Below are 23356 nucleotides of genomic sequence, written 5' to 3'. Positions count from 1 at the left end.
GTACTATAAATTGCAATTTTTTTCATATCAATATGATGGAAAAAATACATCTGAAAATGTTAGTTAAAGTTTATATCGTTTGACTATTAAAAAGAAATTAGTAACAGCTAAAAAAGACCAGGGGGGAATAGTTCACTAAATAGGAAATGTTGAACTATGTAAACCTAATTAAGATAATATAACATCTAACATTATCGGAGTTGCTGACATAGAATTAGCGTTGATACTTATAATAATAAAAAAATAATTAAAACACCTAAATAGGACTAACTTGCTTTTTACCAACCAAAAAAAGGCACAAGTATTTAAATAATGATGTACCACATTTGAGGCAACCATGCTATATTCCCATGTATACAAGTCCAGTAACTACATTATCTTAATTTAAAATGTGATACATAATCTTTAGGTTTATTCTAAAGTATGTAATTTTAATTTGGTTTAAAGATGCAACAAGAAAATAACAAAAAAACTTCATTTCATACACCAAGTACCTTTCCAAGAAGCAACATATATTAGGCAACCAAGATTACATCCTTATGCTGGTTCACCACTAAATCATCAAAAGCTCAATTATGCTAAATCATGATTATAACTTTAAACTCTTCGTGTATGGTGAAAATGAATGAAAAGGGTGGTTATGTTTTAGGGTGATGCTAAATGCCTAGAAAAAGAAATTTAAAAAAATTATAATATCTTTTTAATTTTAAAATATACTGATCTTTTTTCCATGTTTTAGTTAAACTGTATTAAAGTTAAAAGGATAAAAATGTTTAAAAAGGTAAAATAACATAGGTAAAATACCTTTCTGGCCAAAAGAATTTTTCCTATATTTTATTAAGAAAAAAAATCCTTGATTGATTACATGTACGTTGACATTTCAAAATTTAATATTGCAATAAAGATTGGAAGATGAAGCAATTCAAGATTTACATTAAATAAACATAATTAAGTACTAAAAAAAGTGATATTCAAGGAAATAATAATACACATTATTAAGTCTATGGAAATTCAAAATACATATTTCACGAACTATAAGGAGAAGCCTAAACATCCAAGTTATCCATATACTAATGACTTACGATTAAATGTATATAGTATCTTACTATTAACTGATTTATTAATTGTATGAATAGTATTTACTAAAACTTTTGGATTTTTTAGTGTTGTATACTATAATATTATATAATTACTATCTAAATATAATTAAATAAATATTTTATAACATTTTAATTTAGAGTAATTTTTTTAATGGCATTATTGTAGTAACTCAATTTTATTGGGATATTTTGGTATTTTAACTTTCAACTACTTATAGTAATAATAAATATGATCGATAAATGGATAGATATAGATATAGACAGTGGCGGAATCAGGATTTTCAATAAGAAGATTCAAAATAGAAATAGGCATACAAAGTAGCAGAATAAGATTCGATATCTATTATATATACATAAAAAATTATTTTAATCATGTATAAATAATATAGATATAAATAGGTTAAAAAATATAAAAATAAAAATATAGATTTATGAAAGCAGTTTGTGGCGTTGTGCTAGTAGATTTTAACGCAATTTTCCATAACAAGGATGATCGAAATTAGAGGAGCCTAAAAATCGTAAAAACGGAGTTGTGAAAATGAAACCCATATTTTTGTTTTATATTTTTTTAATTACAATATTCTCCTTATTTTCCCCCTTTTTCCTCTTTCCCATTAACCCCTCCTCTCTCTTCCCGTTGATAAACCCTCCCTGCTGCTCCTCCGCCGGAGCGCCACCGCCGTCACCGCGAAGTCTACCCGACTAGCATATTCCGGCGACCTGTAAGTGTCTCTATCTTTTGCTCTATTTGTCAACATCCATAGTAAGTACTAATTGGTCCGCCTCTGATTCAATGTCCTATCCGCGATTTTTGCTGTCTGTTTCGAGCTAATGCGACTCACACAGCTATTTATTAGTCCAAGAAAGAACAGTTCGATTTCTCAGAAGAAATGCTATGTCAAGGAGCATTGCATCTTCACTGGATGTGAACATATAATAAAAAGAAGTTACAGTTCTGATTCAATTTTGTAAATGTTTTTAGATTACTTGTGTTTGGGTGCAATTGTGTTTCATTTGCTTGCTATAGTTGATTTGAACATTGAGCATCACTTTTCCTTTTAATAAGCATGCATAAGTGTTCATTTAGCTGATTGGTTTAACGAAATCTGGTAAAACTCACAAAACAAGGCTGAAACTTGAGGGAGATGAGTTGGGAATTCGTTATTTGGCCTGTGGGATGGATTGCATAATTCAAAGTGAAATGGCATAACTTGATATTCTGGAAAATTAGTAGTATAAATAGGGGATAATATGAGCAAAATAAATTCTTGAACTACTCAGTCAGAAAGTAGGTTTGAGATTATTTCTGATTGATGTCTGAAGTGAATGGTTCTGTTTTCTTTTGTTTGTATTCACTGTTTGAACTTCTCTCTGATCAGGATATGGATGCTATGGATGCTGAGGATGAAGTTCATGTCTCAACTTCAGAACCTTCAACTCTAGTTGATGATAATTCAACTGTGGTTAATGCTATAGGTGCAGTTAATCTTCAACCAGTTCCAGCTGTCATTCCACCAGTTGTTCCAATGGTTATCCTTCCTCCTGTCGTGCCTGCAATTGCTCCAAGGCTTGCAGTTCCTACCCCTATTCCTCCCCCATTAGCTCCGTTGCCTGTTCGTCCACCTGTCCTTAGGCCTCCGATAGCTCAGAATGGAGAAATGCAAGAGAGTGATTCAGATTCAGACCTTGAAGAAATGATATCCGGTCATGGTGCTGCAGGCTCCACGCAAGAATATGAGATCTCTGAGGAGAGTAGAATTGTCCGAGAGAGGCAGGAAAAGGCCCTGCAGGAGCTTCTCATGAAGAGACGTGCTGCTGCGCTAGCAGTTCCTACAAATGATATGGCCGTTCGAGTTCGACTGCGAAGGCTTGGCGAGCCCATAACTCTCTTTGGAGAAAGGGAGATGGAAAGAAGGGATCGACTGCGGATGCTTATGGCAAGGCTTGATGCAGAAGGGCAGCTGGAAAAGCTGATGAAAGCTCATGAGGATGAAGAAGCTGCAGCTTCTGCTGCACCAGCAGAGGAGGAGGATATTCAATACCCTTTTTACACAGAAGGATCAAAAGCACTTTTAGATGCTAGGGTAGAAATCGCAAAGTATTCTTTAGTTAAGTCGGCTTTACGTCTCCATCGTGCAAGGAGGAAAAGGGATGATCCAGATGAAGATGTGGATGCAGAGGTTGATTGGGCTTTAAAGCAAGCAGGGAGCCTGGCCCTTGATTGCAGTGAAATTGGAGACGATCGACCCCTTTTTGGATGCTCGCTTTCACATGATGGAAAGATGCTTGCGACCTGGTATTCTTCTGAGCCTGTCTGTGTTGCTTTACATGACCCTAACCCCACTCCCATTTTATTTTTTTTATTTCAAGGGTGCTCTTTTCCTCATTCTTTCTTTTTCTTTTGGGGGGCGGGGGCATCACAGGTGGGTGGGATAGAATCCATGGATTGTTTTTAGTTGGATAACTGCAGGTTTCAGTGTAGATTCATATACTAAAAAACCTGTTAGTGTTCCCCAATTCTGTTTTTCACCTCTACTGACTCATATGAGTGGAATATACTGCTTTAATTTATTTTTTTTGCCAGCGATTCCCTATTAAATCATGTGAAAAATCATGGTTAGTGGGAATTCATATAGTTGACCCCAGCTTGCTTGGGACTGGGATGTAGTTGGTGATTCCCATATTAAATCTAACAGTTAGATGTTCGATTGTTTCAAGATCCTACCAAATGAACTGGAAGTAGGATTTTTATTCTCGTAAGCAAAAAATTGCCATGCTTTATTAGAGTGTCTTTTAACAGTTATGACTTATGAGTATGGATTCAAGGCTTCAAGCAACACATGACACTTTTTCCCCCTTTTCTCCTGTATTCAGTTCTCTGAGTGGTATAGCAAAAATATGGAGTATGCCTCAAGTGCAAAAGGTTTCCACTCTAAAAGGTCACACTGAACGAGCTACTGATGTTGTGTTCTCTCCGACAAGCAATTATTTAGCTACTGCATCTGCTGACAAGACCGCAAGGTTATGGAACTCAGAAGGTTCTCTCCTCAGAACTTTTGAGGGACATTTGGACCGTCTAGCTCGGATTGCTTTTCATCCTTCCGGAAAATACTTGGGCACAGCTAGCTTCGACAAAACTTGGAGATTATGGAATGTGGAGAGTGGTGAAGAGCTGCTTTTGCAAGAAGGTCACAGTAGGAGTGTTTATGGATTGTCTTTTCACCATGATGGTTCATTAGTGGCATCATGCGGGTTGGATGCACTTGTTCGAGTGTGGGATTTAAGGACTGGGCGAAGTATTCTTGCTCTAGAAGGCCACGTTAAACCGGTTAGTCTTTCTTTGATTTGTGGTGTCCTTTTCCCTCATATGCTTTAGGGATTATGGGAAGACTTAAAATATGAATTCTGCTACTTATTTTATTCATTGGTTCCAGGTTCTTGGTGTCAGTTTTTCACCGAATGGTTATCATTTGGCTAGTGGTGGTGAAGATAATACCTGTCGTATTTGGGACTTAAGGCAGAGAAGATCTTCTTACATCATACCAGCTCACTCCAATCTTATCTCTCAAGTTAAGTTTGAGCCTCAGGAGGGGTACTTTTTGGCTACAGCTTCGTATGATATGACTGCTAAGGTATAACTTTTAAGTCTGTCATGATTATGCTGCTTCTTGGATCTCTTTTTGTTGCTTGTTTTTATGTTTTAAATCTTAAACTTATATTTCAGGTATGGTCATCAAGGGATTTCAAGCCTGTAAAGACACTCTCTGGTCATGAAGCAAAAATCATGTCATTGGATGTTGCGGCAGGTAAGTTCCATTTGATTTCAAGCTATTGTTACCTTCTCGTGGAGTGAAACAGTATCCTGAAGGCATTTAAAAGTATAAGGCTTGAGTTTATTATATGCTTTGCATCTTTGGTAGTAAGCCCACCATTCCTGATTCCTCTTAACACAATAATTGTGTGTCTCCTATGCTTTCTTAAGCTATACAGAGATAATAATGCATTGACCTGGGAATGACTTGTGTAGCTATTTGTTGTTAGTTCTTTTTTCACAGTCTGAGATGTCTTGCCTTGTGGTACCATTTATGGTAGGATAGAAGCTAACCCACTTCCAGAACCCAAGAACATTGGTAACAGATGAATGATCGGATTTATGATTTTTTTTTACTTCCCATCAGAGAGATGTGAAATAAGTGAAGATATAAATGATGTGGCATATGTCATATAACACCTTCGGTAATTGGCACAAAAGCTGAGCTTTAGTTGTTGGACCAAATCTTGTCCGTCATCTTCTGTTATCATTGTACTAATGTATAATGATAAGCATACCTTATAATTTGGAACATAGCCACTTTCTCTAGATCTACATTCATGAAATCCTCCACCCTCTGACTTTTTCAAGCAGGACCCAGAAAATTATGTGAAGAAATGTGTCAGTTTGAGAATGCCTCATATTAGAGCAGTCATGTGAATGAATGTGAAGTACTTGCTGATTTCTCTGCCTTTCAGTTATCATTCACTTCCTAGTAATTCTAAGCTGGACCCCTAATTTTGTTTGTAGTTATATTTTTCCATGCTTCTCTTAATTTTAATAAAAAAATGTTTCCCATGACGGGCTTATTTCCTGCTATCCACCCTCCGCACAAAAAATAATAATAGAAGCTGATATTTCTAGAATCTCAAACCTTTCCTTCACATTTCACAAATGCTTATTTATTTGTCCATTTCTCTTTTATTTGGTGCCAGATGGACAATTCATTACAACCGTGTCTTATGATCGAACAATCAAGCTGTGGTCAAGCAAAAACATTGAGAAGGAAGAGAAAATGGATATGGACTAGATTTTCACCTTGCTAAGTTTGTAGGAGTCTTACCATTTTCAGAGATCATCAAGAAGAGTTGAGTATGTTGATTTATGTGTTACGAATCTCTGTAGAAAATTGAAGCACATAGGCCCTTTGCTCGTTTTGTATTTTGTAAAGCCTTTGTCAACCAATGAAGTAGTGACATCCTCTACTGTTCAAGAAGGACCCAAGGGTTTCGGTTGTTTGCTGATCCGTGAGTTGGGTTTAGAACACCACGAGACAGTTCTTGTACTGCAATTGTTTTACACAATACCCTGACAAATTATCTCTAACTCTGATTAAGGTTCATGGATATGCTAATGTAATTGTAAGCAATTGCGGTGTGCAGATTTTCAGTGCATTTCCGAGACCACTCTTGTATTGAGTGATTCAACAAGATGGAGAAATTAAACAACATTCTGAGAAACTTTTACTATTTCATTTGTCTAACCTGTTTACGAAAATGCTTTTCTTGAGGTGAGGATCTATCGGAAACAATTTCAAAGGAATCCTTCATCAGTGTTTGTAAATAATCAATTAGGCAAAGATCGTTAGACATAATTACCAAGATAAATGCGTCTGCCAACATCAAAATCGAACAAAGAAAGCTAAGTACAACATGTGCTAATGCAGTTTCTAACAAAATTCTCCTAGGGAATCAGTATAGGTTACAAGTTTCAACTATCATGCATGAATGTATATGGCTCACTTTCTTCAAAATATGGTATCGTCGTTTCTTCATAAAATAAAGATCTCTTCATGCAGGTTTAAGTTAATCTTCTGATGGAATTTGCCCAATTGAAATAGATGTTCTCATATCACAGCTTCATTTGTACCAACCCGTAAGGAGCCATCTCAGCAGAAAACAGAAGCCACAGCACATGGCCTGTAACACATACATTTGTTACTCTTGACAATCCTTCCATGTATAAGAACTTATCTGACGAGATCATGTACATAGATATGCACATGAACAATCGAATAAAGGAGGGAAATAGAAGCAATTCACGAGCTCAATGATTGAGAATGCTACAATCAGCATTATTGTTATCATAACTACGTTGACTAACTAGAAATGTATCATTGTTTTTGTGATTTAAGAACAATCGTTGGAGATAACAGGCAATGACTGCAGACTAGAACAGGAAAGCAACTGAACTCCCCTGTTGGTTTATAGATGAGAAAAAAATGTAAAGAAGAGAAAGAAAGAACAAGTTATTTACCTGGAAGACTAGTAGCACGACACAAAGGGACTGTTCTGACATTCTGCCCAATTGCCTTAAGAAAAGGTTCACTAGCGTCCCATCATTAGTTCCGGTCAATAAGCCAGTCTGAGGATCGAACCTGAAAGGGTACAAGATTAGTTAGTCCAGACACAAACATGAAGTCCAAAACTTCAGCTGCTTCAATTAGAGAACTTACTTAGGGAGCCGATGCCTTGGACAAGGTACAATACCAGCAAGCTGAAAGGAATTCAAGGGAGTTGAGAGTACTTAGAGATCCAAAATTAGTTTAACATAAATCATTTATTTTGCAAGATGGGTTGCACAGAGAGAGAGAGAACCTGAGGTACTGATAGTAGGAAGTTCAGAACTTGCGGCAAAAAGAATATAAGCAGTGTTTCACTGAAAGGAAATAGACAAAACTAGGCGCATTAGTCTTAAGTTTCAGATGAAGAAACTTGAACAAATATCTTCATAAGTACAGACACTAAAGATCATTTATACAATACATACAATGGTGATACTCGATCTGACAGTTTATGTGACACTTGAACTGTTTTCGTACATCTTAATACGTTCCATATATTTCAACTATGATACCATTCTATGATCTACACAAGTTTGAAGATTTCACTTCAATTAACAAATTTAATACATCAATGAGTTCCCCAACTCAGCCAAAACTAGTCTTCACAGTTTCTTTTCACTAATATCAATGAGATCCTCAATGCAGCCATGTCTACTTTCTTCTTTTTTGGATCTGGAAAGGGATAAATTACAAGCATTTTATAGAAGTAATGTGATTCAACTCTTTGAGAGACTGATTCTTGAGAACTTCATGGATTAATGAGTAAAAAAACCCTTCACGTTTTTTCCTTTTTCAGATATGGGTAGTTTCCCCTGATATAGGCTTGTTTGTTAAGCCCTTCGTGAACAGATTTCGGATAGTGTTGGTGCCACTTATTTAGAGAATGAACTCTTTCATTTTTAATAAAATAATATTCAAATTGTCTGAGGATGTCATTCCCTTGGTTCTTTTCAAGGACGATAGACTAGTCACTTTTTTCCTGATAAAGACAATACTCTGCTGTTCACACAATACTATCGTCACTTTTCTTTTCCTGATAAATACAACTATCCCAGTCACTTATTGGAAAAACATGGGATTCATAGTCATCAGCCAACGAGGGTGCTCCATTCTAACTTGGAAATCACTGTCACAAAGTCAAACTGACAAGGGAAAAAGGGATGCCCTTCTTTTTTCTAAAAGATCAAAGATGCAATCAAATGGTTCAAGAAAAAGACTAGCAGAAGCACTACTGAACTGAATTGCTAGAAACAAGCAGGAAGATGTACCTAAAGTGACCCAAGATTCCAGCCACTGCCATGGTCATTCCAGCAAAATATGTAAAGGTATCACCAACGAAAACTGAGGAAGGATACCTACAATGACAGTGGCGAGTGTATTAAGTAAAACGTATGCTGAAGGAAAACTTTGAGGTTGTTTCAAGATTAAATTTTACCAGTTGTATGATAGTAAAGCCAAGGAAGTAGCAAGCATTGGCTGAACAAGGTAAATAGAAAAAGCATGGGCTAGTTTGTATTCAGGATCAGCAGATGCTCCAATTTGCATGATGTTGTGTATCAAAATCTGTAATTACTATAGAGTTAGATGACATTCAATCGTCCAAGTGATAACTAGAGAACGGTTAAAGCTTACAGCAGCTGCGATAACGACTGTCTGCCCAACTTCAAGGCCATTGATACCAGCGTGGATATTGATTGAATTTGTGCAAAATATTGCCAATAGCCACATATATAATTTGTAGATACATCCTGTAAAACCAGAGAGAATGAAGAACCGAGCTGAAGACAACATATGGAAAGAATTCATGTATGAAATGGTAAAGAATTACATCCATACAAGAGACAACTTTAAGCATGTTAAATGTGCATTTTAACTTTGAGTACTTCATCAAATATGAATAACTCCAACTTAAGGACTTTCTATAGAAGCACAAAGAAATCATAGGATGCTTACCTAGATCCAAGATCTCTAATCCAACATATGACACAAGGGGTTTCGGTATAATAATAGTTGTATGCCCAGCATATGCCATCAACAATGGAAGAGCTGCAATGGAGGGTAACAGCAGTTTCCTGTTTCAAAAAATTACATGAACTTCATAAGAATCTAAGCTGGAAAGATTTCAAAAGGTTCCCACCAGTTGCATCAGAGAAAGCCTTTAGATATGAAAGAAATGCTTACACTCTCCAAGGTACATCAAGGACATCATCCACAAACCCAAGTAGCATCATGAAGCAGATTGAAGATAATGCAGCATTGTACTCAACAAGCCACTGCCAAGTTCAAAGTCAACAGCTAGAACAACAATTTTTTGACAAGGAAAAAAGAAGGTGCATCTAAATACTATTATTTCGAGCAACAATTTTAATGTGACTATTACACAAATCACATATGAACAAGCATATACACAATATTTTGAGGTTATCCACACACCCCTCTTTCTCACTACTTCTCTCCCCATCTAGTCTGCTTAATCTCTACCTATCTGCACTGTTTTATCCTGCCCTGCATTTTTCTATGCCTTTGACATCACTGTTCTGCTTTTTGTTGCAGACTACCTTTTGCTTTATGAAATTAATTTTGACATTTAGAGTTAGTATCGAACCCATTATTAGAGTGATCCTTTAATATATACAAAATTGTTGTGATTGTCTTCTCGTTTTCAGTCACAACCCTGTCCTCCTATTTTGAAAATTCCATGCGTTCGTTACATATTATGCTTTTTGGGCCTATTCTTTTGACCACAACCAGATCATGCTTTAGTTCACTTAGAAGGAAGAAGGCGTGTGCTTCGTGCACAAGCACATTGGATGCACATCAGAGTTTTTCTTCTCGTTCTGTAAATAATTATATATTTGCAAAGTCAAAAGAGAGTTTTTTTTTCAGATAAAACTTGCAAAAAGTGATTTGGTTAGGTACATACTCTTTGATTATTCAAAATTTTCTATAGAAGTCAGTTGTAAGATGTCAATTGACACCATCACAGGCAGCAAAAAAGTCAATGGGAAATAAATGGATTTGGATACATGTGTAAGGATGCATGATAATTAACCCAGCTGCCCAATTTACTGCAATGCACAACCACTTGTGAATTGTCAATTAGTAGTATTTTCCCCCAAAAAGCAATAAACCATCAACTTGGAACACTACATCTAGTGATTACTGAATATGTTTATTCTCTTTAACCTTACAGCTACAATTCTTTTAAATCAATAAAGATAATGGTTAGTGAGGATTCATATAGTCCTTCACAACTCGTTTGGGACTGATGAATCATGGACTGTTTTAATTATAATCCTTTGAAGAAGTTAAAAGAATATAGTCTAACGCGTGCTTATAAGCTCAATGTCAGTAGGGATCAATCTTTGGCACTGTTTTTTCTCACCTTTAAATGGAGAAAAAAAAATTCTCTTATGTTTTATCATACTAATACTAATTAGAAGTTCTCACGACTGGCAAGCAAGAAAGGAGCACACAAAATAATGCCAGAAAAAGTAAATCACTATAAGCAGTTATCAAGACGTAAAGTAGATCATCAATGAACAAAAAAACTCCAAATTAAACCACAAAGCATGCATCTTTACTTACATTTGAATCAGCTGTGAAGTTGAAATATTGAAACAAGATTGCCACGACCAAGAACACAGCCCCAACAATAATGCCTAGTGACTCAGGTCTGCGAAAAAACAACATGGATCACTCATACATTGCTTAGTCATACACTGAATAACTTAGTTGAACTTGGTTGTTAACTATTGAATCTCTTAACTGAGTCCATCAAATTACTCACTTTGTCCCAGCATAGATGTCCTTCCGTCATTTTAGGCCGTTCCATAATGATCTATGCTGATTCTTTTTTATCAGTAACGAGAATATTTTTTTACGAATTCCCAGCATTAGCTGTAAGCTGGTACTCTCTCCGTTTCAATTTGTTTGTCTTACTTTCCCTTTTAGTCCATTTAAAAAAATATATCTCTATACTTTCCTGATAACTTTTTTATTCCAACTTTCCATGTAACATTTCTAAGACCACAAGATTAAAGAATATTTTGGTACATTTAGTTGATTTAGTTGAAGACCATGAGATTCAAAAGTGTTTTACTTTCTTAAACTCCGTGCCTAGTCCAAACTGGACAACCAAATTGAAACACAGTAGCCACATTACATATTGTGTGATGAGCTCAAAAAATCAACCATGGCTCTTGTGGTAATGATCTAAAAGATATGCATAAATGAAAAGCTTCTAAAATAGAAATTTCACATTTTTTAACTTTTAAGCAAACCAATTCAAACTAAGACTATCAAAATCAAAAAGTAAGGCATAATAAATTCGAATCAGTACTGAATTCCACTAGCTTCAAGTAAATTAAACTTCAATTTCCTCTTTCTAAGCAAAAACAAATAAAAAACTTACACTTTGACAGAGCCTTGAGGAGTGCCTTTTTTGTTGATATCATATCCAAATAAATTCCTTCTCAATACGTACTTAGAGGCAACAGGAATCATAGTAACAGTGACGAAGAATCCTATCAAGCTAACAATTGCATTGATGAGAATCGATCGTCGAAGCTCCGATTCGATTTTGTAGTGGTAAAATATCAAGTAGAAGTACGGGATTAAGAATATCAAAGAGATTTTGAAAATTAAGTAAACTTTCGCCGGCGCTATAGGAGGTTCCGGTGAGGAGTCACCGGATTTAGGCTTTTCCGTGTTTATGGATGATTCCGGTTGATTCACGGTCGCCGGCTCCGCCGTTGACGGTCGTTTTTTAGCTGCCATTGTTTCGATCTCTCTCTCTCACTGTGTGTCACTTGTGGGAGACTCTTGTCATTTTGGGTCTGAATTTTTTATTTTTTATTTATTTATATTTTGTTATTATTCACTTAATTAGTTATTTTCTGGTCTATAATACACTTGATATCCAATAGAATTTGGACACGTCAGATGAATTTGTCATAAGTGGGGTCCATTGTTGCTTCAAAAAGGGGGATCAAGCTTTATTTTTTTGTATTTTCTTTTTTCTTTTTTAATGCACGGATGTTCTAGTGACAATGTTAGTGGCGGAGACGAGAAATTTTATCAAGGGTATTTAAGAATAATTTTTTGATTAGCGAGTTAAATGTGTATCTGTTTGACTTAGCGATTGTACCAGGAATTATTCCAATATTTGTTACTATCAAATACAAATAGTTGAGTTTTTACTCTTTTGATGCATTGATTATATATACAATAAAAATAATTATTGTGTATAAAGTGCAATACTGATAAATAAATGCATCTAGCTTTATACGAAACACAAATCACACCATTAAATATATATATATTTTTAAAAAAAAGATAGAATGCATCTATCAATTTTAGCTTTGAATTTAAAGTTGTTACAATATATTTAAAAACAAAAAATGGCTCAACAAGGTTTGAAACCGCTAACTGTTGGGTTGAAATTGGGATTGGGTTGAAACTAACCATCCCTTAACAATTGCACTAAAGAAACAACTTGTGTCAAAGGTGTTCAACATATTATATATATTCAACCCATAATTTGACCCATATATGTGGTGTAATTTTCCAGCGAAGGTTGTTTGACTGACCACTTGGATGGTCGTAGCTTCGCCCTTGGATAAGGTGTAAGAATTTGACTACAGTGATAGCATATCGAGAACAAGACCTAGATATGGATATATTAAGATTGAAGATAAAAGTAGAAGGTTAGTAGATAGTCGAGTAGGGGTGTTCACGATTTGGTTTGGGTCAGTTATTGATCAAAACCAAAACCAAACCAACTTAATCGGTTTCAAAATTATCAAAATCAAACCAAATCAAATATAATATACATTTATCGGTTTGGTTGTTTTCGATTTTGGTTTGGTTTGGTTCGGTTATTAACCATACATAAAAATAAAAGAAACAATTCATTCAAAACGTGAAAAAAGTGACAACAATCCATTCAAACAAAAAAAATAGTTAGAATGACTGGCATTATAGAATTTTTGATCATTGAATTTACTGAATAAAACTTTAAAATTCACTATTTTGGCATAGAAAGAAGAGACAATGACATTTTCAGTCTCACAAAGAATTTCCAGACACTCATATACATGAAACCAATAAGAAAAATGTTCTCATCTTGGACATTTTTCTTTCATAAGTAAATTATAAATAAATTTTGATGAAACATATATAAAATCTTTAAAATTATTTATGAATATTAATATATTATGTATGTATAATAATAAAATTTATTTATATAACTTGTTGGTTCGTTCGGTTATTTCTTCAATTTTTTTCGAACAAAATCATAACCAAACCAAATACTATCGGTTCTTAACAATCTAAAACCAAACCAAACCAAAACCCAAATTAAATCGATTCATTTAATCGGTTTGGTTTGATTTTTTTATTTGAATCGATTTTTATCCAAACCATGAACACTCCTATAGTCGAGTATTGTTTAGCTCCTTTAACAATATTATTTCTAATCCCAAGTTTAATATTAGGATGAGTTTATCCCATATTTAGTTGAGATAAAATTAAGAAATAACAATAACTTATCCCAGAATTAGTTATTTCAAAATCGTAGTATTATTTGTTCCCACATTAAAGGTGGAATAACAATCCTAGTATAACTATTTCCCAACCAAACAAACTCGTACTGTTTTTTTCCTTCAATTTCAGTGGTACCTATTTGTGTTATTTGTTGTTGCTACTTGTTCTCATATGCAATTGTTTCCAACATGATTTTTTTGCTAATACATTTGCTTTACACAATTTTTAATATGCTTACTCGAGCTAAAAATCTAAAACAATCTATTTACGTTCACAAGGTTGCTCTAAAGCTGCATGCACATAAAAAATAGGGCCACTAAAATCCGGCTTTCTATGAATTCAAATTAATCAAATCATAGATTACAATTACAAGATGGAAACCACAATGTGTATAAACGCTGAGCAAAGTAAGAAGCACTAAAACAATCATATAGTAGGCTTTTCACGATGCAAATTCAAATTAATTGGATCAATAGATTATGAGCACGTGATGAAATTAGAACTAGCCAATCAGTGTGTTCGGGCAAAAATACGGAGAGCACTAACATCACCACAGACTTTCTACGATGTGAATCCAAATTAGTTAGGTTAGTAAGTTCCAAACGCTGGAAGGTTAAACAAAAAACACAAGTTGCAACAGGAGTATTATGACACTCACATTTGCTTCCTCTGTGAATCAACAAGGCATCAAAAATAGCTGAACATATGAGAATCCTGTATGCCACTTCACAAAAATCAGGATTCACCATTTATATGTCAAAAAGCCTTATGAGCCAAATATGTACTCCATGTTAGCTTCTTGAATATAATCTCTGTCGCGTTTTCTTGTTATGGTTCCATCTTCTTCGAGAAGACGATCAAAGATGTTGGAATTAGCAAAAACGATGGCTGGTACTTGGAACCTACTACAGCTTCAGGACAAGGCCAATGGGACTGTGATCACTGCCATCTACATCTGGGAGAATGTATGAGTCGTGCACCTTGTCAGCAATGCATTCCGAGACAAGGAAGTAGTCAAGCCGCCATCCTGCCATTTTATATCCCAGACGGGAAAAAGAATATAGGGTAAGTCCTATCACAAACAATCTGAAAAACTATCCTTAAAATAGCAAATGTAATTGGACAAAGAATGTGAGGTTGGAATTATCTTGTGAAGGAGAAGAAGTAACAAATACGACAGTCAACTAGAGATTAGAAAAATAAGATGTTGGACGAGTAGTTAAATAATAGGTTAATGTGTGAAAAGAGAAAACATAACTACATGGCGATAGGTTGTCAAGCCTTTATCTAAGTAGCAGATTGACGTAACTGGTGCAGACGTCTAGGTTGCGGAAAGTTTCACGTGAAGCTCTAGGATTCCATCAGCATCAAGAAAGTTAAATTAACAACCTGGTGAGAATGTCTAGGTTGCTAAAATTCTGGCGTAAGGCTCTAGGACCCCGTCAGCTCAAGATAGTTGACAATCTGGTACAAATTATAAGTTGCTAAATGTTTTGGCGNATGTGAGGTTGGAATTATCTTGTGAAGAGAAGTAACAACAAATACGATAGGTGACTAGAGATTAGAAAAATAAGAGGTTGGACGAGTAGTTAAATAGGCTAATATGTGAAAAGAGAAAACATAACTACATGGCGATAGGTAGTCAAGCCTTTATCTAAGTAGAAGATTGACGTAACTGGTGCAAGCATCTAGGTTGCGGAAAGTCTCACATGAAGCTCTAGGATTCCATCAGCATCAAGAAAGTTAAATTAACAACCTGGTGTAATGTCTAGGTTGCTAAAAGTCTGGCGTAAGGCTCTAGGACCCCGTCAGCTCAAGATAGTTGACAATCTGGTACAGATTATAAGTTGCTAAATGTTTTGGCGTAAAGCTTTAGGAGTGCATTCGCCAAGATAGTTAATTCAAGTTAACAACCTGAAGCCTAGGCTGCATAGTCAAATCACTAGTCCATTCCCCATATTGACCAATATGGGACTCTAATCCACAAGCAAGTACCAGAGTTTAAACTCAAAAGTTGTATTTCCACAATGACTACTGTCAAATGGGCAATGTTGTCATTTCACTAGACAGTAAAACACACGAAAATATCTACTTGTAGGGCTATGGAGAAGAGTACATGAAGAAGCACAAACTGAGGCATGTTTCTGGTTTTCTTAGTTTGTCATAATAAGAACAGCTCAAGGTAAACAGAGGACAAGTAAATAGCACCATAATAGAATAAATTTTTAAATACCTTTATTAGTTTTACGTCCACCATGGCGGTAACCCCAGTAAGTATAACCAACGACACCGGGATGCTGCTTCCTGAATGTATCTACAAACCCCTTGTTTAGAAAGTTCGTTTCGAAAGACTGTCTTTCTTCTTCAGTAAAGCCTGCACTTCTTTTATTTCCCTAAGCAAATGTAGGGAAAAAAATCAGAAACCATGAATCAGAATGATATCAAAACTAAAATGCAACTTCAGTAAGCTAAGCTAACAACTGAAGACAATTGCTTAAATCCACAAGCAAACAGAAATCCTAGGTTGCAAAGTCAAATCATTGTGTTAGAATGATAATTTCCAATACTCAATTGTTCTTTAACCAATGAATAACTATTTCAGTAAATGATGGGAGGACCGAACAAGTTCCCATGGCACTAGGTGCAAACAGTTGCCAAGTTTTGATTTTTTTCTTTTCAGAAAAGCAATGTATCTCTATTTGTGGTGGATGACTTCTATATGCTAGTTAAAGTAAACAATTCTTTTCCCTCCAGATGATATTTGGAGCACTTCCCACACCTATTAGATTTCAAAGTATATCTTGACCTGTATACTGTAATTGGATAGGATTTCGTTTATGTTGATTCCAATGTTATCCTTAAAGATAGATGCTAACATAATCACCTTAAACATCTAGTAATTTAAATTGTACTCCCTCCGTTTCAATTTGTTTGTCTTACTTCCCTTTTTACTCTGTTTTTTTTTTTATAAAAAAATTTGCCCTTTTTCCCCTTTTTAACAACTCTTTAATTCTAACTTCCCTCATAGCATGTTTATGACCACAAGGTTAAGGGACATTTTGATACATTCCACAAATTTTTAGTTTAAGACCGCAAGATTCAAAAGTATTCTTGATTTTCTTGAACTACATGTCAAGTGAAAACCAAACAAACAAATTGAAAGGAGGGAGTAGTATTGTTTCAATCTGCTCTAAATTCTAATGCTTGCTTCGTTGTAGCTTTTATTTTGTCTCTTAGGGGCCATCATTGATGCTGTTTTGTATCTTCTCTTACAACTATATATCAAGAGTCACTTAGCACAATGTATCATTCACATAAGCATACTGGATCATTTACATGATTGGATGTGACAAAAAAAATACTTACAGCAGGATTATAAATATCTATCTCCTCATGGGCACAATTTAGATCACCGGTCAAAACAACAGGTTTCGACTTTTCTAGCTCCTGCAAAGCCACAGAAGAATTATTTTTTTAAGAAAAAATTGAGGTACTTGATAGAGAAATGATACGCGGTGCATAAGATGTCAGTAAAGAAAGCAACACTTACTTTCATGTAACTGCCAAGAGAAGGATCCCACTCTGTAATTCTGTATGTCTGGTAAAGTACATCTTGTTAGTCATGTCCGTAAGAAGAACTGCATAACATAACATAACATAACATAACAAATACAAGAAGACACTGAAAAACGTAGGGAAATACCAATCGGCGTAGTCCATCACCAGAATTTGGAACATATCCACACAGTAAATAGAAGTTATCAAATTCCACCGTGACAAGTCGTCCTTCAGTATCATGATCTGGTATACCGAGACCATATTTGATAGAAACTGGTTTAATCTGTCAAAAAGGAAAGCAACAGGACAATACTGCTTACATACCAAATAAACCAAAAACAATTCAAGGAAGGAAGACATAGTTGCTCAATCTTCTTCCTTCTCTATAAGTAAAAAAAATTCTCAGAGACCAAAGTAAGGCACCCAATGGAAGGCTTGACGTAAAAATAGATATCATAATTCATAAAGGAAAAGCAATCTCAAATAAGGAAGATCAAACAGCAGAGACCTTTTAAAGATCTTCTTGCACAAAGAAATACCCGTGGATCAAGAAAATGTACATATATTATGAGTTATGGAAGTAGCTAATTTTTGCAGTACTTTCTACTCCTTTTCCCCTCTAACTTCTTCAATTCTAGTTTTGCACTTACGGACAGGTGTATTTGGAGATCTATGTTCAGTGCAAGAATGGCGGAGTTAGATAATTTGACAGGTCTAATGAAGAAGAAAATCAGAAAAATAAAAGGAAAAAAAGAGAACGGGGAGGACAAAGGATCGTACCCGTGAGATGATTGCGGTACCAGAATATCCAAGCTTAGAGACACTGCACGTCCAAAAGCTATTCTTATAGTCATGGAGACTTTCCTTGATCGCTTCAACATCTTTCTCCTGCTTCCAAGAATCAGACGTGAAATTAGCCAAGACAGCACAAATATTTGTTGTAGGAAAGGGAAAAAATCTTTATCGGTCACATAGTAGTCTACACAGTATTCAGAAACCATAACTAATGACCTAAGCTCATTGATGGCAGTAAGCAGCTTAGATCTTAACTATTGCACTAGAAGGAAATTTTCCATCTCTTTTATAATATACCGATAACTAGAGTTTGTCGAACTTGTTTAAACACAAAAAAGAAAACCTCCAGTTTCTGTTGCAGTCTCCACAATCTAGATCTGAGAACTCAGTCCACCTTGAATTTGAAGAATTGTGTTAACTAGGAAGCAAGTAACCATAAGGAACCTGAATGGTTACACACACACATACATGAATATGAGTGTGTGTATGGATATACATGAACATGCGTATGTGTGTATGTGGTGGTAAACATTGTTTCTTTCATCAAGTTGAAATTTAGGAGGATTATGTAATGAGATGACACATAGCTGTCTTGCGGTTATTGGCCATGCTGCTGTTACACACAATTTTTATCATTGTTTGAAAGAAGAAGACCATAATTGTATTAAGTGAAGTCATCTGCATCCTAACTTTGTTTACAACGATCTCAATATGTATGAGTAAGATAAACAGCTGTTATATTATATCACATTGCAGAAATTTGAAGGACACACTCCAGAATGTCCAAACAGCATAAGAAATTATGTCTCTACCATTTCCCTTATTTTCATCCACTCCAATAATCTAAGAACCAAGAAAGATAGGGTACAAATTACATGCATAACATTTTGCATTGTGTGTAAACAGCAGTGGAGCCATGATTTTTTAAAAGGGTATTCAAAATATAAAGTAAACACACGAAGAAGCAAGGGGGATTCAACATCTACTATATATACATAATTGATAATGTTAGTCTTATCTATACAATATAATTTTCTGGCGAAGGGGGTTCCCCTTCCCTGACTGCGCTACTATGTGTAAGTTATGTATAAAATATCTATTAAAATATCAAGTTGATCCCTACTAACAGAAAAGAGATAAAATGAGAGTTTGCCTGAAGTTTAGTCTCCTGTAGGCATATTACATCAAAATCTTCTCTATCAGCAAGCTGCTGTATGCAAAGATTCTTTAACTTCAATAGAGCCCTCAGACCATTGACATTCCAAGACAATAACTTAACATGTTTAGTATCCTTAGAAAGAGGAGGTGGCCTCATTGTTTTAGGATTGTATACAATCCACCCATCTTTAGGCTTCTTGTGAGCGAAAATAGTCCAAGGTTCATCTTGATTTACAGAAAGAACAACAGCCTCAGAAACTCCTATGTGTGCTGAAGCAGTCGCCGATGAAACTTTTCTCTTTGCTCGTACATTTTTCTTGCCTGTAAAGTTATTCATCATTTAATTTGCTGTCACAGCAAAGCCAAGATGTACAGTAAGTCAAGTGCGAAATAACCAGACAAAATGAAAAATGCCAAATTACCTTTGATATCATTAGATTCAATGGACATTTCTTGGGTAATTTCAGCTTGTTTAACAATAATGTCAAAACTGGTATCCTTGGTCTGGCCTTTCGTGACTCGTTTTTTCGTCTGCCGAGTAGTAGGAACCTCGGATGCAACGTCGCTTTGGTCACGATTCTTACTTGGCACTTTTCTAGACTTCTTTTTTGAAGGGTTATCTGCTACTTCTAGACTCTCCTCAGATGATACTTTATCCTCCTGTGCCACAGATCCTGCATCTATAGCAGAAAGTCACCGGTTAAAAGTATCTTTCTGTTGCACTTTGGATTTTGGAGAAGTCTACAGAATAATACTATGATCACCTAGATAAATACTGTTCATCACGTTCTAATAAAGACATTATTTTATGGGCTTGGTTGCAATTAAAATGACAGAAAAGAGTACCATCAAGTTTGCTGTCGAGGAAAGTCTTCAAAGAAGCAACAAGTTCTTGCTTAGTACCTCTGGAAGGAATCCCAAGACTCCTGAAAACACAGAACTTGCTGTCATGTCACAGAATCAAATTGAAAGCTGCTGTAAATTACTAGGTGATACATTCTGCAGACTTCCGAACAGAGGTTCTAGACAAACTTTCGTGTTCCAGATGAATCACTTAGTGTTGTATGCTATACAGTGTTGTCAAAGGCAAGCTTAAGCCCCGAAGCGAGGCACAAAACGTGTTAAGCTCTTCGCCTCGCTTAATGTGCGTTTCAGTGTCGTCATCAAGGTTCTAAGGTATATCTTTCCTTGCCAAGAAGCCTCTTCTGAAGAGGCAACACTAAACAATTGATATTTCACTTATTCATTAAACAAATTCAATTTCTTTGTTCATATATTTGTCATTCAAGCTTATAATTGTAAGTCTTGGACTAAATATATATTGGTTATTTTTCTCCCTTTGCAGTTTGCACTTTTTTCCATTAAAGCACATGCTTTGTTTGCGCTATGCGCCTAAAGCCCCAACACACCTTAGATTCGTGCTTTTTGCTTTTGATAACACTGATACTATAATGCTTCCAGCCACTTGCTTAGTCCAAACCAGGTTCAGGACTCTTTTAGCTCTACTAAGGCATCATAATTTTTCACGGAGTTCAATAATTTTACATATTCACTGCTTAAGGAAGAATATTTTAGACCAAGCTGGCAAGTACCTATGTAAAGCTAGAGTATATAATGCACAAAGGTAGTACCTGTTATGGCTGTCAGGTAATCATTTTCACACATATAATTAACCTTATATCTAACATTGAAAATTATTGTAAGAAGCAATATAGAAAAAATCTTTTCATATACACTTCCCTGTAAAAAAGGTATGCATCCAATTATCTTTGCTTGAAACAAAGAAGTCCAGCCAATATTCTTTTTTCCTCATTTTCTAAGAGACTAATCCAGGCATTTAATGAACCACACAAAATTATTCAATCAAACCTCTAAATCAAGTAAAAATATGGATTCCTTTCTACAGAAACCAAGCAACTAATTGCATTACAACAAACATGCAATGCAAAACCCCATCTTTGTTTCCTCCATGCTCTACAATCTTTTTATTTTTTTGGGGCTGACCGATAAATTCTTGAAGGCAATAGCGCATGGCTTAGAACTCAATGATAGAAAACAAATATGAATCACTTATAACATAATAGCACATGATGCCAAACACTGAGCACTATAAGATATACTTGAGTTCCTCCAGCAACCAAGAAACTAATTGCACTACCACAAACATGCAATGCAAAACCCATTTTTGTTTCTTCCATTCTCTACACTTACTTTTATAACCGAGAAATCCCAGAGGGCCAATGTTGCACGGCTCAAAACTCATTGATAGCAAACGAATCAACAACATAGTGTACGCAGATAGAGAGGCTATCTCTGAAAGACCCTCGGCTGAACAAACAGTGAAAAAGAGGCAATAGCAACAAACAGACACAACAAGAAGATACTAAGAAGCCGAGGCTAAACAACAAGTGAAACAGACATGAATCATCTACAACATAATAGCATATGATGCAAAACAGTTAGCACTTTAAAATATACCTAAGTTTTACTCTGAGCTGAGGAACAGTCATTTTCTCTACTGTTTCCATACCCTCCACAAGAATCTCCCCACTCTTGCCACCATTTTCCTACATGTAACAAATAAAAACTCAAACAAACAAACAAAAACTCAATCTTTCTTACTGAACCATCCTCAAAATGCTGAAAAAGACATAAATTGGTCAAAAAGAAACAACCTTTGAAACACCCTTTTCAGCTGCAACACTCATTTGTTCATTTGGTTTTCCAGTAGCTGATGATGTTGAAAAGGGTCTTTTCTTAGATCCCATTATTGTCAAATTCACAGAAACCAAAACCTGAAACTTGGGTTTCCTTAAAATGACTCCAACACTGAGAAAAAGGTATTGAGAAGAAAAAATCAAGAACAACAAAAAGAATACAAAAATAGAAACTGACATATATTACCTATTGGAAGTGATGAAATTGTAAAGACCAAACTTAAGAGATTGTATCATTGATTATAATAAGATGACTATATGAAGGAGAAAAAGAAAGTTCAATTCCTTTCTATGGGGGGTAGGGGTGGGGTGGAGTTTGGTTGGGGGNAACCGCCAAAGGAGGGCAAATGGTGAAGGAGTATTTTGGAGGCACAAAACAAATAGGATTTGTTATGTACTATGTTAATATATTAGGTTATCGTAATTTGAGTGAGATTTGCATGGCGAAAAAATATATATAATTTGTTATTTTTTGTATTAGTTATGTTCTTTATATTTTGTTTAGCAAAAATTTAAGCTTAGCTTGAGCTTGTCCAATTTGTTCAATTGAAATTTTATAATGCAACTGTTTTCTCTAATTCAATTGTTATTTTGTGTATTTTTAAATATATCTAGTTTGATTTCTTACACCTAATTTGGTGTAGCAATTATTCTTCAACTGAATTTACAACATTTATTTCTTTTTTTTTCTTGCAAGGAAAAAAGATTTTATATGTTGGTAGTTTTTACAAAACATGTAATACAATTTGGAATTTTGATATTCTAAAAAGCCTTTTTGATGAAATGGTAAGTATTTTTTCACTTTTAATTAGAACTTTCAAGTTCGAGCTCTAAAAATGAAGTTGTCTTTGATAAAAAGTGTCTACTCCCAAAGTGAACAATAAAAATATTTATTTACGAGAGTATCCTTCACAATTACGGTGGAAAAGATGTAAAGTACGTTTTGAGGGATAATTGGGTCTTTAACCATATTAATGCATGTATTAAACCCTTTGCATTACTAATACCTAGAAATACATGGTATTAGTAATACACTCCTCAATACACAATAGAGTGTATAACTAAGCACTAGTTATACATAGCATGAAAAAATGCACCAAACAATGAATTACTAATACATATAATTAATGCATGCATTATTTTTAATATACACTCTACCAAACGATCCCTTAGTGATACGAATGTGTGAACACATGTTGCCAAAAAAAGAATCCTTGAAAAACACACTACTTTTAAAGAATCTGATACACACCTGTAAACATTTTATAAGAACGCAAGCAAATTAGATGAAATGAAGTCAATAAGAATAGACTCACTTGATATGGAT

At 35.1% G+C, this 23356-nt stretch overlaps 3 protein-coding genes across 3 annotated transcripts; 1 reads left to right on the top strand and 2 right to left on the bottom strand.

Annotated features, from left to right (window-relative positions):
• Window positions 1-1660: 1660 nt before the first annotated feature.
• Window positions 1661-6650, top strand: LOC125856697 (U4/U6 small nuclear ribonucleoprotein PRP4-like protein). The gene is made up of 6 exons (XM_049536317.1): window positions 1661-1822; window positions 2480-3396; window positions 3975-4428; window positions 4535-4732; window positions 4825-4906; window positions 5847-6650. Exons 2-6 carry the CDS (start codon window positions 2483-2485, stop codon window positions 5939-5941), a joined length of 1743 nt encoding a protein of 580 aa, XP_049392274.1. The 5' UTR covers window positions 1661-1822; window positions 2480-2482; the 3' UTR covers window positions 5942-6650.
• LOC125856707 (uncharacterized) lies at window positions 6465-12105 on the bottom strand. Its single transcript, XM_049536326.1, has 11 exons — window positions 11670-12105; window positions 10844-10931; window positions 9437-9528; window positions 9209-9327; window positions 8888-9003; window positions 8691-8818; window positions 8524-8610; window positions 7509-7569; window positions 7367-7407; window positions 7168-7288; window positions 6465-6830 (listed from the first exon to the last, which is right to left on the bottom strand). Exons 1-11 carry the CDS (start codon window positions 12032-12034, stop codon window positions 6771-6773), a joined length of 1278 nt encoding a protein of 425 aa, XP_049392283.1. The 5' UTR covers window positions 12035-12105; the 3' UTR covers window positions 6465-6770.
• A 2150-nt stretch (window positions 12106-14255) lies between these two features.
• On the bottom strand, window positions 14256-22305 carry LOC125856745 (DNA-(apurinic or apyrimidinic site) endonuclease, chloroplastic). The gene is made up of 12 exons (XM_049536371.1): window positions 22217-22305; window positions 21988-22141; window positions 21791-21879; window positions 20159-20238; window positions 19735-19992; window positions 19308-19633; window positions 18140-18247; window positions 17505-17642; window positions 17352-17399; window positions 17168-17248; window positions 16035-16194; window positions 14256-14828 (listed from the first exon to the last, which is right to left on the bottom strand). The coding sequence occupies exons 1-12, from the start codon at window positions 22264-22266 to the stop codon at window positions 14707-14709; spliced, it is 1614 nt and encodes a 537-aa protein (XP_049392328.1). The 5' UTR covers window positions 22267-22305; the 3' UTR covers window positions 14256-14706.
• Window positions 22306-23356: the final 1051 nt, after the last annotated feature.

The sequence above is a fragment of the Solanum stenotomum genome, chromosome 2 (assembly GCF_019186545.1).
Source record: "Solanum stenotomum isolate F172 chromosome 2, ASM1918654v1, whole genome shotgun sequence".
Taxonomy (NCBI): Eukaryota; Viridiplantae; Streptophyta; class Magnoliopsida; order Solanales; family Solanaceae; genus Solanum; species Solanum stenotomum.
Note: the sequence above shows the minus strand (reverse complement) of the source record. Positions and strands in the feature narration are given on the sequence as shown.

Excerpts from the sequence above, each read along its gene's own strand:
- LOC125856745 (XM_049536371.1), bottom strand. The coding sequence starts at position 22,266 with ATGATACAATCTCTTAAGTTTGGTCTTTACAATTTCATCACTTCCAAT. Across the intron at positions 21,880-21,987 it reads CTGAAAAGGGTGTTTCAAAG|GAAAATGGTGGCAAGAGTGG; the intron begins GTTGTTTCTTTT and ends TGTTACATGTAG. Across the intron at positions 20,239-21,790 it reads CAGCTCAGAGTAAAACTTAG|GAGTCTTGGGATTCCTTCCA; the intron begins GTATATTTTAAA and ends CTGTGTTTTCAG.
- LOC125856707 (XM_049536326.1), bottom strand. The coding sequence starts at position 12,034 with ATGGCAGCTAAAAAACGACCGTCAACGGCGGAGCCGGCGACCGTGAAT. Across the intron at positions 9,529-10,843 it reads ACTTCACAGCTGATTCAAAT|TGGCTTGTTGAGTACAATGC; the intron begins GTAAGTAAAGAT and ends TGAACTTGGCAG. Across the intron at positions 7,289-7,366 it reads CCAAGGCATCGGCTCCCTAA|GTTCGATCCTCAGACTGGCT; the intron begins GTAAGTTCTCTA and ends GTACCCTTTCAG.
- LOC125856697 (XM_049536317.1), top strand. The coding sequence starts at position 2,483 with ATGGATGCTATGGATGCTGAGGATGAAGTTCATGTCTCAACTTCAGAA. Across the intron at positions 3,397-3,974 it reads GGAAAGATGCTTGCGACCTG|TTCTCTGAGTGGTATAGCAA; the intron begins GTATTCTTCTGA and ends TCCTGTATTCAG. Across the intron at positions 4,907-5,846 it reads GTCATTGGATGTTGCGGCAG|ATGGACAATTCATTACAACC; the intron begins GTAAGTTCCATT and ends ATTTGGTGCCAG.